Here is a 17,953-nt window from a genome sequence, read left to right on the forward strand (position 1 = left end):
AGCCCATGCCCTAGCTGACAATTAGGCCTCACCTACATGGGTTACCAATTTGATTAGTTCGGGCCCTGAAACTCGATTCTTGTGTCACCAAAATGATACAACCACTTCAGTGCTGCCTCAGTTCCCAAACGGATAGCCCTTCCCCCAAAAGACAGTGGTACTTCCAGGCCACTCAGAAGCTGAAATTTGGCACATATGAAGTCTAAGTCATTCCAAGTACAAGATACATCTTGAAACAGGGCAATGTCACAAAGCAGGGGGCATGAAGTGTACTCCTGAATATATTCCTTATAATCCAGCACAGAGCAAGCCAGTCTGCACATAGAACAGAGTGTTGAAGTTTTTGGAGTTGGCTCCTTCCCTGGACTGAAATTTGGGGTAGGGGACACTTTTAGCTGCAGCCAAAAACATAGTTCACCACTTGCAAAATATGAAGGGGTATGTGCATGTGATAGTTCAGATAAATACCTGAACTACAGTGGACAAATTTGACTTGCTCCCTTAGTTCAGACTCTAGTGTAGCTAATCCTTTTACTTCATAGACATGTTCAAGACAAATTATTAAAATTCAAGCCTGATTGGTTGTGATGTCAAGGCATGACTTTTAGGGACTTCAGGGGAATGCTGTGATGGGCAAAACATATTATTTTTTAGCACTATTACAAAATAATAGGCAAACCCCTGCAGGCTTCATCTTCAAATTAAAGCAGAAAAAGGAGCACTGTGAGTTTTAGGATGCTTCTGAGCTGTTTCCACGTCAGCTCTCAGCTATGACAACTATTTCATCCTGTTGGCAAGTTCAAGTATCTGCAGCAGCCCTCTCTGTTCAAGCTGCAATCGAAACCTGTAAACAAATGCGTAAGTGGAGTCATGAGCATTGAAGCTGCTTCAGATGGGCCTGCAGGTACAGGGGGCATAGGGGGGCTGGTTTTCATTTTGTGTGAGAGGGCAATGAACTGAAAGGAAGTTTCCTGTGGGCTGAAGTCAAGGCTTTGTTTTATCCCGTTTACTCTGTGGGAGGTCTGGGGGGACATGATCGGATGGGCGTTCAGGGTTAGGCAGACGTCAGAGTAACATAATAACTAAGGGAATCAGCTGCAAACCAGGAAGTCTCTTGTTCCCATCCTCACCTCTGCGGTGAAAACTTTCTTGGTAGCCCTTAGGCAAGCTGTCTCTCTTCTCAGCCTCAACTTCACTGCATCTGCAGTGTGAGGATAATAATACCGAACAACCCTTCAGGATTATTTCAACAACTACAGTATTTGAATAAAGAGGTTTATGAATGTGAGGCAGTAGCAATATTTCTGTTTGGAAGAGCTGTAAGTCAGACAGTCCTGATTTCGTGTGAGATCTCGTATGTTGTTTATTATAATGTTCTTAAGCAGCAAGCGCCCAAGTTTGACTTAAAACACCTTACAATAACATTTTAGAAGTAGGGACTTGTGCCCAACAGCAAGTTGCTGTGCTGTGCCAAAAATAACAATAGCAATAAAAAAAATAGTTGGAGTGTTACTTAGTTTTAGGGAAGAAGAAGCTGGTTTGTTCCAAGAAGAGGGTTTTGTTGTTGTTTTTGTTCTCTCCGATAGCAAACGAGCTGTTCTCTGAAATATAATTTCCAGCTGCCCATTTAAAGCTTTCTTTTTTTGACAGATCATGATCGAGTTTTGCCCTGGTGGAGCAGTGGATGCTACTATGCTGGGTAAGTGACATGAAGCATCTTAACAATGAAGCCCCTTTTGAGGTCTTTCAGCACATTGAATGTCTGTGTTCTGGTTGTTCCTCCCACTCCCATCCCTGCAGGAAAGCAGAGCCTTAGGTTTCTGTCCAAAACATGCATGTGAACAGGCTGAAACTGATCATGTGCACGCATGAGGGATTAGGGAGGGGGAAGACATCTGCCATCGAGGAGGGTATTATTTTCCACGGCTTGACTCAGACCCAACACAAGAAGCAAGCATGTGGCTGCTGTGCTTTCCCAGACTTACTGGGAATGATTGCTCCGTGTTATAGTATTTGGGGGTGAATGTGAGGAGAAGGGGTCACAGCAGCTACTGCTTTTAAAAGAGCAAGCCCACACAAAGACTGTCTTATAGCAATGGGACATAGCCTAGATTTGCTCTGGCTGAGTTTTCAAGAACAGTAGCTATGGCAGGGGGTTGTGTGAGTTTGCCAATCTTCCTGAAAGGGGGAGAAAGGGAGCTGTCAGTTTCTCAGGATCTGAGTCTCCTGTTTAACCAGGCAAAGCATATCTCATTTCACAGGTACCCTCCAGGTTTGGGGATTCGCTTTTAGAGGAAAATGGGGGAGCAGGAGGGGGAACTGAGCTATATTTCAAAGGCCTAGATCATGTCTGGCATCTATGCTCCAGGCAGCAGGTGGTGAAGCTACGTACTCTTACAGAGGCAATGTGCAGAGGTCACAAGTCTAAACTCCCAGCCTGTGGTTTTCAGGAAAGAAGGGCTGGGACATTAAATTCATGACCAGTCATTGGGGGGGTGTTGATTCTCACTGTGGTGAATGAATTCCAAGTGTGCATTTTGTATTTGTTATGAATTTCCCCCCGTCACAGCTAACCACACAGACAGTTGGGATTGCAGAGGATTGGCATCCTGCAAATTCTCTTAGACGGCTTTTGGTATCTTTGGGAAACCTATTCAGTGGTATTCAACTCTGTCTTACTCAGAGCAGTCTTACATGGAAATTAAGGGACATACCCTGAGTAAAACTTAATTGAATTTCACCCTTCGGAAGAAGCATAGGAGCAGAAATGCTTGCCCTGAAAAAATGATCTCCTTACCACTACATTGAATTCTACCCATATATCTGAGGGAATGCCAGCCCTGTTTTCTTTTTCCGTCAGGGTCTACCTACATCTGGGATGGGGAGCCAGTGGCCCTCCAGGTGTTCTTGGGCTCAAACTCCCATTGCCCCCATCTAGCATGTGGTCCAGCAAAATCTGGGGGGACGCAGGGTCTCCATACCTGGCCTAAAATCACTATTTCCCTAATCAAAGTAGGTGAAAGAGAAACCACCCACTGAAACAAATACGGCTCTCCCAATGTCCAAAACAAAGGCTTATTGCTAATGAACAGAAACAATTGTCTTGAAACGCCTCATCTACATTCACTGTGTTCTAGTAGAGCAGGATTAAATATCGTATGTTTGTCGTATTTTACTCTCAGCCTAGTGGTTATGTGTTAGGGCTATGAGCTTTGATATGTTGCATATACAAATTAATCAGTGAAATGTTTAACTTCAGAATAAGCTCTGCAATGGTTTCCCCCTTTCAGTTCATAACCAAAGCTGGCAGATATTTTGCACCTCAGAATAATCCACTGCTGTTTCCTTTTCCTTTTTTTAAATCTGAGGGAATGTAGCCTTTGGCAGAAAAAAGGTTGCTCACCCCTGATGTCTATACACTTGTTAATTCAAACCCAGGGCAAAAGTCAACCCTGTTCCTTGAAGCTAAATTTAGGAGCCTTTTCCGATTGCCTCTGTTTTATAGAACTGGATCGAGGCTTGACCGAACCCCAGATCCAAGTGATCTGCCGCCAGATGCTAGAAGCCCTAGACTACCTCCACAGCAAGAAGATAATCCATCGGGACCTGAAGGCAGGCAACGTGCTGCTGACCCTGGATGGAGACATCAAGCTTGGTGAGGCAAACTAGTTAGCCCTTGTGTAAGATGGGTGCAAAGCTGCTTCCTGCACACAGTGAGATGAGTGGCTGAAAACAGTGGCTGCAGCGTTGTTGTTGTTGTTATTTATTATTTCAAAAACAGCAACTGTAAGAGCTGTTGTGTGACCACAAGAGAAAATTATGCATGCTTGGCTGCTGTAAAATAATAATTTGTTAGGTTTGTTGTCTCTCCACCCTTTTCCTCTGAGCAGCTGGGAAACAGGTTGTAGCCTTGCAACATCCCTGAGGGGTCATTTGAGCAGAGAGACAGAGACCTACTGAAAGCTACCCAGTAAGCTTCCTGGCCAAGCAGGGATTTTCAGCCCTCTCTCAAGAAGATCTCAAACAGTGTATTTACTTAGAAGTCAGTCTCAGTACATTCACTGAGACTTACTCCCAGGTAACTGTGCATAGAATTAGAAACAACAAAGAGCAGAAACAATGTTAACTGGTCTCAAACAAATTTTTGCAGTGTGGAGTGCTGCGAATTCTATACTGCAGTCAGTTAACAATGTGGTCTTTCAAAATACTCAATTACATTCAATTTATCCCACCCTCAGAATAACCAGTTATGATTTAATATCTGTTCATATTCCTCTTTGGACTGTCTTGACTCTTGAGGGATGCTCCTTAGAGAGGGTTTTCCTATTATTTTTGTACTTTTGCAAACCTTTGAGTTTCCAGAAACGTATTTATAACCTAGAATCAGTCAGTGTTGACATCAGCTAAATCTGTGAATGGAGAGGTGCTGAGGGTTATTCTTTTCAGCTTAATTAGAATATTTTTCTCTCTTCACCCTAGAATTCGTAAGGTTCTAAAAACTGTGATGAAGTTACTTTGCACGGCACACTTTTCAAAGACCCTCCTTTATAAACGGGATTGTGCTGATTGGATGTGGACATAAATCCTCTGCATGCAAAATCAGTTTGATGCAGGCAGGCAGAGGGACATCGAGAAAGCAGTTGCTTGCTATGGTAATGTGCTGCAAGAAGCCTGAAGTGATCTTCCTGGCATGGGAGCAGAGTTCAGTTTCTGTATCAGCAGTTGGCCTCGTTTGCTGATGCTAGCTGTGATGATCCCCTTCTGAGATGGTTTTTATTAGAATCACAGAATCGTAGAGTAGGAAATGACCACAAAGATCATCTAGTCCCGCAATGCAGGAATATTTCACCCAACGTGGGGCTGAAACTCATGATCTACTGACTGAGCTACACAGGGATGTTAGCATACTTTTAACTTTGGCCTTCCCTTTCGCTCCTGCTCAGAGTTGCTGAGCTAAAATTATGCCAGTTCCGCCTCTTTGAATGATAGTACCCACCGGAATGGATGTTCTTCAGAATGGGGGTAGGTTGTATTGGGTCCAGAAAGACTTAAAGCAAAACAAAAAACCAACAACAAATCTGGGGTCACCATCTGCAGAATTTAAAGGGGAGACTGATAAATGCAACTTTTTTCATTCTGTACGGGATTGTGTATTAATTGAGGTCTGCCACAGGAATTGGCATGTTTTCTGTGCAAGCTGGAGAGGGTGTAGTTTGTTAGCGAGGACAGGGTGACGTTTCCTACACTTCATCACCTTTTCAGTGGAAATTTTCTAGAAAGAGGAGGAAGAATAACCCTCAACACAAAATAGAACTGCAGACAACAGCAGGAAGCAGGAGAAAACAATTGATGGTTTGTTGGGATTTTGCTGAGGTCTCCAACTACTTAACTGTTAAAATAAAGTGCTCCCCTAATCCAATGGGAAATGAAAGGGCTTCCTTTAGCATCCCCTGTTATTTATATGGCAGAATAAAATAAATAAATACAATTACCTTGGCTTTGGTGGGGCACAGTTAGCAAAAATCTGGTACAGTATTTAAACTTCTGACCCTCGTTGGGACAGTCTCTTTTGTCGATGTGAGATGGATTTTGCTCCATGTGATTATTATGCATGTGTCGTGGTTACCTAGAACTCCTCTGTTTGTTGAAATCACGTTCCAGTTTGCATCTGCTGATGAAAAATGTGTCCAGCTACAAGTAGTCCTAGAGCTTGTCCACACTTCTGCTTATTCCGTGCCTAGAAAGCACAGGTCTGAGTGGTTTCCCCACACTCCTTTCCCGGGGAGACAAGAGGGAGTGTGGATAAGCCCTTGCACTGTGTCAGAACCTTAGCCTAGGGCCTAGGCATTGTCCTGGCCACTTCGATAATCGTTGATTGTTTTCAGAGAGTCTCTTGGTGACAGAAGGTAGCTCTTTGCTTGAGCTGCTTAAGGCACACAAGCACCTTGCAGCCGGTATCAGAGGATTTAACATGATCAAACTCTTTTCAGCGGATTTTGGAGTATCTGCCAAAAACATGAAGACTTTGCAAAGACGGGATTCCTTCATTGGGACACCATACTGGTGAGTAAATGAATTCAGATTTGCAAGATGCTTGAAAAGGCCACCACCAAATAAGGGCATGTATATTCCAGCTCAACAATGTAGTATCCACACAAGTGGAAATGTGTGTCAGAGAATGTGGGGCCATGTGTATATGCCGTGTGCTTGGTGTTTTCTCCTGGGGTCCCCCAAATGGCACCAGTGGGCACCCCAGCACCATCAGGCACCTGCCAAGGTCCCCAGCCCCTCCTAGCCTTTTTTAAAAATTGAATTTTGTTTTGCCATGGTGGGCTGTTGTCTGTTTTTTGCCTGCATTTCTTTTGTTTTTTGGAGGAGGATCGTTGTAGGTGTTCTGCCTCTTTTCAGTGGTGTGTGTCTGAGTATGACGTGTTTTTCTTCTGCAAAACAGATATTTTGTGGTGCTCGTAATGGTTTCTTAGGTTTCCAAAGCTGCCCCTGGGCTCAAGAAGGTTGAGGATCTCTGTTTTACTCTCAGTGCTGTGCAATTACATCTTTGTGTGTATTTTAATGAATTGAATCATAAGAGATTCATTAGAGTGCACATGTCTGCTGGCCCTGGAGGTTGGTGGGAGACAAGCTGGGCCAGTGGTTGCCACATTTGGGCTCAGAAGGCAGGAACCAGCCAGTTGGCTGGCTAGGGGCACATGCCCTGCTTCGCCCGCCAGGATTCCCTCCTGTTGAGTTGAGCCCTGCCTGCCTCCTCCCTGGACCCTCCTCACTACAAAGTGCTTCAAGCATAGGGGAGCACAAAGAGTACATCAACAAACATGCACAGGGGGGGAACTATGTTGAGTGTCCTGCATTGCTGGGGGTTGGACTAGATGATTCTTGGGGTCCCTTCCAACTCTCCAGTTCTATGAGTCTATGCAAATATGCAAGAGGCTGCAAACCTAGATGAAAGGCAGTTTTTAATTATTGTTTTATGTGACATCAGTGAAAATGCTACAAGTCCGATAACTGGTATGAGATGTTGACAAATCTAGGCCATTCTCTCCCCCTACCCCTCTCTTTTACTCCCTACCATTTGGTGGAATGTCCTTTTTGAAGCAGATCCAAGTGTATGAGAGCAGTGATTCACTCTAGGAATTTAATCTCTAAATCAGCCACGTTGCTAAGGGGATGCAATCAGTGAGCATTAATTTGCCATCTAAAGCAACATCCAGGCCAGATGTCATTGGCCTGCTGGTTTTCTGTCGCTGCAGCCTGTTGAGTGGAGAGATGAATGGTGGTTGCCGGAGGGGGGCGGGTGAACTGGATACTGTCTTTAGCCGATAGATTTAACCATTTCCACATCCCATTTATTGCAATGAGAGAATTACGTGTGTGCTCAACTCTCCAGTAAAAATCAGTGTGACCTATAAGTGCTTAACTCTGGATAGATCATGCCAAGGGCAGCAGAAGACGCTCCTCCTGACTCTAGGCTAATAACCGATTAAATATATAGATTAGCTGGGGTGGGGAGGTGTTCTTCAAAACCACTGATCAATGGTAATATGTTGGTAGCAGAGCACCCAATTCTTTGTTATTTCTTTTTAGGATGGCTCCTGAAGTGGTGATGTGCGAGACCATGAAAGACACCCCCTACGACTACAAGGCTGACATCTGGTCCTTGGGCATAACTCTGATAGAAATGGCCCAGATAGAGCCTCCTCATCATGAACTCAATCCCATGAGGGTCCTGCTGAAAATAGCCAAATCTGATCCTCCCACTCTTAACTATCCCTCAAAGTGGTGAGAAGACTTTTTTTTTTTTTTTTTTTTTTTTAGTGCATTTGCACTTGTGGGTCTGTGAGAGGGAATCTGTCTGTTGGTTGGTCGGTCGGTCCCTGTTTGTTGTCTAGATCAAGATAATAACAAGGACTAATTTCTTCTGTACAAACCCCCACTTGTCCATGTGCTCACTGAATAACCTTAGGCAACACCAATTTTCCAACCTACCCTATTTCCACAAAGCGCTTTCATGAGGATGTGGAGAGATAACCCAATGTATGTCACTCTGAGCTCTTCAGAGGAAGGGTGCCATACAAACTTAGCATATAATATCACCAGTCTTCCCCAACCTGGTGCCTCCTTGATGTTTTGGGTTGCATCCTGAGAGCCACCACTGGTCAGAGTCGGCCATGGGTGTGAAACTGGATCTGGCCCAATTCCCACCCCTTACAGGCCAATTTTCAGTTCTCTACACGCATCTGGCCTATACATCTTTGCCCTTTCACTCCTTTAGAGTATTTTCTGTGCGTTCTCCAAGTGTATAGATGCTGCATTGGAGTAAATACCTAGCCAGACCTTCTGGTTGTTAAAGAGAGGAGTGAACAGCCCTGAAGCTTTTTCTCCCTATGCTCCGCAGTCCAAATCATACAGGATCACATTCAATGAAAATCACTGGGTGGTAGCTTCCATGGATAAACTTGCTTGTGACACAGTTTCTGCAGTCGTGTGTAGAAACTGCCAACAAGTTCTTTGTCCTGGCTTTACATAGAAGACAACATTGGATGGGAAAGCGGGGGGGGGGCAGGATGATGTTATTATCGCTTGCCTGACAGAAGGCTTTGTATTAACACGAGCTCAAGCGTACAATTGTCCTCATGTGAGCTTGCTAACATTTGGGCTTTTTGGCATGAATTGAGAAATAGAGTGACAGCATGTAACTTGCTTCTGAACAGCTGTTGCTCCGGAGCTTTAAAGGGAAGTGCTAAATCTGTAATTAACCAGGCAACATTTCTACGTATTCAGAAAATGTTATTTTTTTAATATGTTTGTGCTGCTTTGTCTCAATAGCTCTTCCTTTCAACCCATTAGGGCTAAGTGAACAATAATTTGTGGCGATAATACTGGGAATATAATTGGTGTGGGCTGTGGGGTGCTTGGAACCGTTTCCTCCCTTCTGAAGTTCTAGCCAACTCTGTTTGTTTCTTTGTGCATAAAGGTCTCCAGAATTTAATGACTTCCTGAAGACTGCACTTGATAAGAACCCCGAGACACGTCCGACTGCGGCACAATTGCTGGAGGTAAGTGCAGGATCCCCAGTCAATAAATGCATAAAATAGATACATACATGAGCAACTGCTTGCAGGTTGGTAGCCCACGTAGTGCAAACTTGTTTTTGGTGTGCTGGTGCATAGAAAAGTTGAGCCTGTCTGCTGTAATTGCAGCGCCTAACTGGACACAAACTATACCACTGTTAGGAGGTATAGCAATGCAGATTTGACTGCCAGTGCTGACTGCCCAGCCTCCCCATACTTTTACTGGGCCTTCCAGTTGCTTCCACCTACCCACCCTCTTACTTGACTCCAGTGTAAAAAAGGTGACTGTAATTTTCTAGCAACAGTCATACAGCAGCCACCATTCCTAGATACTTCTTTATTTTGGAAAATTCTCCTTGGCTACTTTAGAACCATGCATAGCACTTGTGTGTATTTTTTCAGTTTCTGTCCAAATGGTTATGCTTTACTATGAGCCTGTGGTTAAAAAGGAAAAGTTGTCTAATCAGTAGATGGAGGAGAGGGAGTCTGCATCTAATGTGGCTTGTTGGAAGAGTTCTGAGTGTATTGACTCCATGAAACAGAGAGGAAATTGGCAGTACTGTATTGTCAACCAGGGGACGATTTCTTAATGAAGTTTGGGGCCAGTTCGCATGCTTACTTGGTTGGATGACCCTCTTTCTGTGGTGCTAGGAAGTAGATGTGCACACACATCTCTATAGCACAGGTGACTTGTCCGCTGCACATGGAGGTCCAAATCTGGAGATTATTCCTCTCCAGGAGGAAGAACAGAAAGCATGAGTGGGAATTGGGGCTGCTCATGGAGCACATGTGTCATACATTAACAGTGCAGTCCTATGAATATCTCCTCTGAAATGAGCCTCGTGGAGTTCAGTGGTGCTTCCTCCCAGGTTAGTGTTAAGGACAATGCAGTCTCAACAACCTGCGCAATGTAGGCCTGCGATGTGCCTTTCCTCTGTGGCGGCAAGATTAAAGTTGAACGAGGGTAAATGTGCCAACAGACTTTGAGACTATTCTGCTTAGTTTGTATAGAGGGTTTTTGCACTGTCGCCAGGTATGTTTGTACTTATGCAAGCCATCTTGGTACAGAGCACATGGAGTTCTTAAGGACCAGGTCACACACTCCTTTCAGCTGCTTGAGTTGCTCATGGGAACACTGTTCTTGTGTAAGCATTGTAATGGGGTCTGGGGGCTTATGGCTATCAAGCTGTAACAACTTCCATGTTGAAGAACGTTAATATCGAAGGCCCCATCTGCACAGCCCATTTAGAGCAGTATCATGCCACTTTAAGCAGTCATGCTTTCCCAAAGGATCCTGTGATGTGAAGTTTGTGCTGAAAGTTGTTAGGAGAGCACTACTCACCACTCAGAGCTCCTTGGGAAGATGGATTGATGTTTAGCTACTCTCTGAATTTCAGCTCTGAGATAGGAACAGGGATCTCTTAATAACTCTCAGGACTCTTAACCAACTGCAGTTCCCACACTTCTTTGGGAGATGCTATGACAGTTCAAAGTGTCACAGTACAGCTTTCAGTCAAATCAATCAGTTTATTTGTATGCTGCCTTTCCAAAGTTAACACCATGCTCAAGGCAGCTTACAACATATTTTTTTAAAAATTGCATAGCTACAAACATAACAAAAGTAGTCATAAACACAAAGCAACAAAAGTGCACAACCAAACTGAACAATTTCCACATAGATCGTAAGATACAAAATAAAGATACCAAAAAAATTAACAGCAACAGCCCCCCACAAAAAAACCCACCCTATACAAATACCCCAGGCCAAGATTCTGTTCACCAGCCTCAGCTTTTGTAGCTGGAGTCAGTCAGGGTCTCGCCCTCCCCGGTCATGTGAGAAAAGACCTGCAAGGCTGGGAGGGAGCAGGTCTTCCAGGACTTACAGCCAATAGCTGCTCCATGGATTGGATGTGACCCATGAGGATACATTTTTGTCTGCCTCACTGCAATCCTGCTCAGTTTTAATCAAGGTGTTTTGAAACTCTTCCCCCATAGTTTCACCTGCAAGGGAAAAAGAGAGAATTGTTCCCCACAGTTGTGAGAGACAAGTATTCCACATCTTTGCATTTTTTTCTACTTGGGTAGTAGTTTTCTCCAACTATCTAAACACAACTGTGCCACAAACTTAGCTTAGCCCTCACAACACATGCAGGGGTCAAATTGCATTACAAAATGCCCTTCTGGTCCCTGTATTGCTTTCTGGAGAGACTGTTTTGCTCCCAAGAATACAGAGATTTACTGCCTGTGATCTAGCATGTCCATTTCAAAGCTAGAGAGGATGCAGACTGCCCATAGCACTTGTATGAGAGATTACATTGCTTGTGAGTCTACTTGCATGAATGAATTTGGGCAGGGTGAGGGGAGCAGCTGAAAGTGGCCCCTGAAGTCCACTTTGAATCATCATGACTTTGGTTGCAGGATTATTCATTCCAATACGGTCACACGTTCTTGGTTTTCAGCATCCTTTTGTCAGCAAGGTCACTACTAACAGAGCCCTACGTGAGCTTGTGGCTGAGGCAAAGGCTGAAGTGATGGAGGAAATTGAAGACAATAGAGAGGAAGGAGAAGAGGATGACTCACCAGAATGTGCATCTGTAAGTTTTGTTCTTTCTGTCGTCTTTCATTCTTTCTAACTATCCTGCTGCATGAAGGAAACGCTTCTTTTTAAGAAGGAAGGCAAACCCCAAAACCTGCGGGAATACACAAAATGCTTATATTTTTCAAAAAGCTTTCTCAACGAAAGCTAGCTAGATACAGAAAAGTAAAGTGAGGACCACCTTTGACCTCTGCATTGACTGTGTTTTTCTCAGGATTGGCGGGGGGGGGGGGGAGCCACTTTGTTGTTTCTCATGCAGGTGGACAGGAAAAATGCCTCCTTGGTTGGGGAGCGATTCCTCCTCACGCAGCAGCCAACAAGCCCTGGAAACAATGTGATGGGCAGAAAGCCAGCCCCTCCGCTTTCCTCTCGTGAGAGAAGTCTCCTAAGTTAATGCTGAATGTGTCTCTTCATGTGTGACACTCACTATATGGCTAAAACGGCCACATGGGAAGATGTTGTCTGCTGCCTCCTTTGCCCCAAGGAAAATGTCCCTGTGCCATTTGGGACTAAAAATGTGTTCTACGCCCTGGATCCTGCTGGCTCGTATTGGGCTTGGCTTGTGCAGATAGGAGGCTATAGGAGAAGTTGTGTGTGTGTGTGTGTGTGTGTGTGTTCGTTCATTCATTCATGGAAGCAGTTCAGAAACAACTGGCAAGATTAAATATGCTGCTGATGGCTGATGCCAGGGTTCCAATCTAAAAGAGGTCTGTTCTGACCCAGGGCAAGGGATGCGGGGGCCATGTTCCTTATCCTACATGGAACTTTTCTGTGGAGAAAATGATGAAACTGCTTCAGGCATAACGCCGTTCCCTGGAGCCTGACAAACCAGGCTTTGGAGTTTTTGCAGACTTCCTTCGATTGTCTAGGACTTGGACAGAAAATAGACAAAGTTTCAAGGGGGTAGTTGAAATCGCCAAGAGAGGTGCTTTTTCAACATTCATGAAAACAAACCGAAAAGTCTTCTCATGAAGCTCTAGTTGTCAGAGCAGAGTCACTGCTCTGTGTCCTATACCTGTACCCCAACCCATTGTTCCCTTAAACTCAAGCACCCGGTGCCAGTCCTGGGAAAGAAGTTAAGGAGTGCTTCCTCTCTGACTGAAGTTGCAATTAGGAAATGCAAGCCTGGCTCCTCATTGAGGATGAGTGGCTGTGTGTTTCCTTCTCCCTCCCAACTCTGGAACTACCTTTAGAAGTGGGAAGAGCAACGCAACTGCTGTCCCTGAGGGGGTCCTCATCTGTGGAGGCTGAGGACTCAGTGTCAGGAATTGCGGGCAGGTCTTCTTCACTCCTCCTTCCACTCAACCCCCAAGATGTAAGGGGGAGAGTGTTGCTTAAAGAGCTCCCAGAGCTCCCAGAGAATCCAGCAGGAAAGAGTTTCCTAAGAGACGACACTCATGACAAATTTTTAGAGCTTGTTGATGGTACTTGTTTTTTCTGCCAGTTTTATTCATGTGTTTTTATCGTCTAGCTTTTTAAGTATGTAAGCTGCTCTGGTGAAGGATAGTATATAATATATTTTTTAAATCAATTATTTGAAATAAAACAAAAAGTAGAAGACAAAAGATCTGCTAGTTCAAGGTTTCAATGGTCTTCTTACACTACAAATATTCAGAGGCAGAGGACATTTTAGTCTTGTTTCTTTTTTTTAAAAAAACCAACCCCAGTACATTTCTCAATGCATATGTTCGGTATTTGACTTCTCAGTTAAGTTTTTTAAGGAGAACGAAGTCAAAATTTATGACCTTTCTTTTTCCCTTTTCTTTACTCAGCCCCTTGATGCTAATAAGAGGGACTCTTCTGTGCCATGCCAGCTAAGTTTGCAAAAAGAGAAGTCTCCAGAAAACGGCTTGTCACTTGTGGCCAATGGACCCATGTTGCCTCTACAGCAAGTCACTGAAACCATAAATGGGAAGGGCAGCAAGGTTTCAAAGGAAGTGGCTAGCGACGAAAAGCCAGGCAAAAACAACAGCAGTACAAACTTGTCTGGAATTGCGGATTACACAGATGAAGCCAGTGCCAAAGAAAAGCCAGACACCAGCCCCCAGTTGCTGCAACTCAACAAGAACGTTAAGCCCTCCGAGAGCAGCAGTCTTGTCTACCAAAATAAGGACACTGAACCAGTAAGCAAAGATGATTCCAATGTGGGAAGCCGGCCAGAGAGCAGCCTCCTTGAGACGCCGGTTGAAGAAAAGCTCCCCAATGGGAGTTTGAGTTCTTCCTCTCAGTTTGAGGATGGCAGCTCCAAGCAGGACTCTGATTCAGGTAGCACCTCTGCCTCAGAGAGCATGGACCTGAGTATCTCCTTGTCTACCGACCTGTCCCTGAACAGAGGCAGCGGGTCCCTCTCTCTTAAGGTAAGAATTTGGGCTCAACAAGTGGGATTTGTGTATCATGGAAACCAGGCTTCACTCAGCTAACCTTTGAGCAAGATGTCTCTCTAACTCATTCTCCAACGAACTGATTCTATCAAGGGGCCAGGACACAAAATTTACTCCTACATGAGATAGCTGATTCTTAAAGTCTCTCCTGAGTTATCTTCCTTGAAGAGTCTGATAAAACCATTATTGGGCAGGTGGTGATAAATCTAAATGTTGTAATATATCCTAGTCCCCCTGTGATTGTTAGTTCCCAACTTTACTCACCTTTGTTCTTGTTAGGCTGTGATGTGTGTGTGTGTGTGTGTGTGTGTGTGTGTGTGTGTGTGTGTAATTTTCTTTAATGGTGGGTTCACCATAATAAACATTCGATGGATTTCATAGGATGCAAAAATGCAGAAGATGACACTGAAACGGACCAGGAGATTTGTTGTGGATGGAGTAGAAGTGAGCGTCACTACCTCAAAAATCATCAGTGAGGATGAGAAGAAAGATGAAGAGATGAGATTCCTCAGGCAAGCTGAAAATCAGGGGATTTTTGTTTGGGGTGGAGATATGGGCACACCAGGCTTTCTAAGAATATAGTTTTCTCTATGCTTTTCACTTTCCCCATAGTGTTGTATGAAGTGGTAGGGAACCAGGGGACTCATCACGCAATATATTTTGGGCAGTTAAAAATGTAGCATGAATGCTGCAGATCTGTAAAAGCATGATCTCCTTATGAGTAACAGGGAGTTATGGCCATTTCCAGAGCCTATCTGTTTGCACAAATTAAGGTTGTTGCTATATGGTGTATATAGCAGCTTGTTAGAAGTGTTTGTGAAGCCAGACCTGTTTGTGTTCTGTTGCTTTTAAGTGCCACTTCTGGTGGTTCTCCTGCTTAGTGAAGTGACTGTCTTCAAATTCATAGGTTTCCTCTCTGGCATGGCAAATGGTGGACATGAGCAGTCAAGGTGCTCACCAAGGACGGTGTGGACCAAAAACCTGGCAGCAGCACTGCCATATAGCTTGGTGCCTTTCCTGAACTAGGGGATCAATAGGGACTTCACTGTAGAAGTACAGCAGTTTTTGATAAGTGTCTAACAGCAAATTCAGGTACTTCTCTTCACAGAGCTGCAAAAGCATATTTTCGAAAGCCTTACCTTGTTGATAGGTCCACAACCTAAACAAAATCTGACAGGTGACACCAACTTTCTAATCCTTGACTTAAAAATAATCAGGGGAGACCCACAACTATAGCTTGTAGCATTTGTCTGAGCCCACTGGGCTTCAGTCAGTGAGGTATTCTTCCTCATAGTTCAATGTGGGGTCATATTGTACGTCTATTTATTCAGAGTGTCTGTACAAGGAAGGTGAATAATTCAAGGCCAGCGGACAGGGAAGCAGCCCCTTCTCAATATCCTGCCTGAAAGGGACAAGTGGTGAGAAGTGTGGCTGTGACACAAGGAGGCAGCAACTCCTTGAAGCAACGATTCTGACACTAGGAACACTCAGTCACTGTGGTTATTTTAGTATGGATTGTGCTCCTTGTCTCCCCCTCCCTTTTTTTAGCTTCCAGAGACTGCCTGCCCTGGCAGTACAGGGAGAACTGGTCCTCCGTTCCTGAACTTCTTCTCCACTTTAACCCTACAGGCGCCAGGAGTTGCGGGAGCTGCGTCTGCTTCAGAAAGAGGAGCACCGGAACCAGACCCAGCTGACCAGCAAGCATCACCTGCAGTTGGAGCAAATGCTGAAGCGCTTTGAGCAGGAAATGCACGTACGTGGCAAAGAGAAGCCAAATTCCTCTCTCTTATTCAAAGATATCGGGCCGCATGCTGGTGGGAAGCAGTGGGGAGAGGAGAAACACCCCGCTCACACGGCATATATTGTATAGCCTGTTAGCCCAGACTAGGCAGAAGGCTAGCCACTAGAAATGAAACTGGAGGCATGTTGATGGAATCAGTAGCTTTTCCCTCCATGTGCTGGGGCTATGTGGCGAGGGGAAGGGCCATTGTAAATGGACATTTCCATCCGGTCTGGCGTTGGCTGTGCTCTGGTGCTGCTCTTGTGGCGCAAGGCCTTTTCTTTGCAGCAGTTCAACAAGAAAAGTGGTCACCTTGGATGCTGGAGAGGTCTGCTGCAATGGCCCAGCTTCTGAGGGGTCAAAAAGAAATGTTGTGGAAACAAAACAATAGGCCTTAAAACCCTATGTGAATCTTTCTCAGTTTCAAATATATTCCGCCGCCCCCTTTTTTTAAAAAAGGTGACATTTTCTTCAGGCTATCCCCACCCCCCCATAAATACATGTGTACTTTTACATATCCTGGAGTCTTTCAGCAGAACTTGTTGATGTGGCGTTCTTTCTCTTTCTGTCAGTTCAGTGTTGATTTTAAATCTGGCCAAGAAGAAAAGTAACATCTCTGAAGCCATGTTTATGGCATTCCTGCAAAGAATAGCTTAGCATAGGTTGGATGCTTCAAAGTGCGTGTTTCTTCCTGTGTGTGAAACCTGACAGGATAAGGAGACAATGCAAGATTGTCATATTTTTAATTGAGGAACAGTTTCAGCTTGTTCCTGTATGCCTTCAAATTTTCTGGAAATCTTGCTGAATCAAAAATAACGCGGCACTTGCTGAAACTGCAGCGCAAGACATTCACAGCTATTGTGGCACTCCCCATGTACGTATCCTCATATGCCTAACAATTTCCCAAACTCTCTCATGCAGGTATTCCACATTTTCATTTCAGCTTAAAAGCGAGGGCACATCTTTGGGGGCTGGAGTCCCCAGTTTTCTGCAGCATGTGTGCTTGTTCCATATTTTAAGTATTGCTAAAGCCAACTCCTCCTTCCTTTCCCTTCCCGGCCCCCATGGCATACAGTTAAAAGAATGGCAAGGGGCGTACAACGGGGGTTGCCAAAGGTTATTAGGCTTTCAAGGATCTATGCCAGTAGATTGACCTTAGGAGACCACAGGTAAACTTTTTACAGGGCTGAGCTGGGCCCCTGACAAAATCCCCCACACAAGGTATCTCCAGCAATGTCATGTACTGTGCTCTGCTTAAGGGAACGTCAGACAGTGGCCCCTGTCAAACCCCAGAGAGACCCTGCTAGTCAATGTAGCCAATCCTGAGCTAGAGTGACAAGTGGTGTGACTTGGTTCCTTCCCAGCCTTCCTTTAAAGTGGACTTCAGTATGTCAGTAGCTCTGTCTGCAGCAGTTAACTATGCGACCCACACAATGCATTTTCGTTAGGACTCTGCTGTGCTTAAGCCTCCGTATGTTTGGGAAATGTTTCCATTTCTCACCCTTATGTAAGTTAAGATCTCTCTTGGGAAGAAGGCTTTCTGAAGGTGTGAATGGTTTTGGAGGAAGTGCAATAGCTACACAGGCACTGTGGTATGGAAAGTGGGGCGGGGGTGGGGAACGAGAGGGAGTAGTGTAGAGTTTGCACATGCAGACTGTTCCATTATTGGGTGTTTCTTCAGCCACCCTCTCACTGAGTTGGTTTAGCCCAAATACTCTTGTAAAACTCTGCCGAAATCCTGCGCGCTGATTTCAGTCCTGTTGCTGGCAGATATTTCTCCTTCTGTGAGGAAAAGGCGGGCGAGCATTCTTTCCTGTTCTGCTTCAGCCACAGCCTGTAAGCAGATGCAGCCATCTCATCTGCTTGCTCCGGCTCATGCCCTCCAGGCATCTCTGCTGCTTAATGTGTCAGAAGGCGGTGCTGCTCAGGAGATCCAGGTGTGTGGCAGGAGAGAACATTGTCACACACACATCCAGCTCCTAGTCTGCTCCCTGCCGTATATATGTGAGGGAACTAGAAGGCTACTGCAGCTTGTTTACTATTCTCTTCCGTTTCTGTGAGGTAGCTTACACAGAGTAATATATATATATATATTAAAAATATGGCATGC

General features: G+C 44.8%; 1 protein-coding gene across 2 annotated transcripts in view; it reads left to right on the forward strand.

Annotated features, from left to right (window-relative positions):
* The window catches only part of STK10 (serine/threonine kinase 10), a 64,848-nt gene that overhangs the window by 36,182 nt on the left and 10,713 nt on the right, over positions 1-17,953 (forward strand). The window contains exons 1-10 of one of the 2 annotated variants that reach the window (XM_077924463.1): positions 823-904; positions 1,651-1,699; positions 3,506-3,655; positions 5,991-6,063; positions 7,600-7,794; positions 8,990-9,071; positions 11,546-11,680; positions 13,455-14,039; positions 14,445-14,575; positions 15,693-15,816. In XM_077924463.1, the coding sequence (XP_077780589.1) occupies positions 893-904; positions 1,651-1,699; positions 3,506-3,655; positions 5,991-6,063; positions 7,600-7,794; positions 8,990-9,071; positions 11,546-11,680; positions 13,455-14,039; positions 14,445-14,575; positions 15,693-15,816 (1,536 nt within the window). In that variant the 5' untranslated portion in view covers positions 823-892. Of the gene's footprint in view, positions 1-822; positions 905-1,650; positions 1,700-3,505; positions 3,656-5,990; positions 6,064-7,599; positions 7,795-8,989; positions 9,072-11,545; positions 11,681-13,454; positions 14,040-14,444; positions 14,576-15,692; positions 15,817-17,953 lie in introns of those variants that run through there. The other variant, XM_028717701.2, reaches the window with a different exon arrangement.

This window comes from Podarcis muralis, chromosome 2 (assembly GCF_964188315.1).
Source record: "Podarcis muralis chromosome 2, rPodMur119.hap1.1, whole genome shotgun sequence".
In the NCBI taxonomy this organism is placed as follows: domain Eukaryota; kingdom Metazoa; phylum Chordata; class Lepidosauria; order Squamata; family Lacertidae; genus Podarcis; species Podarcis muralis.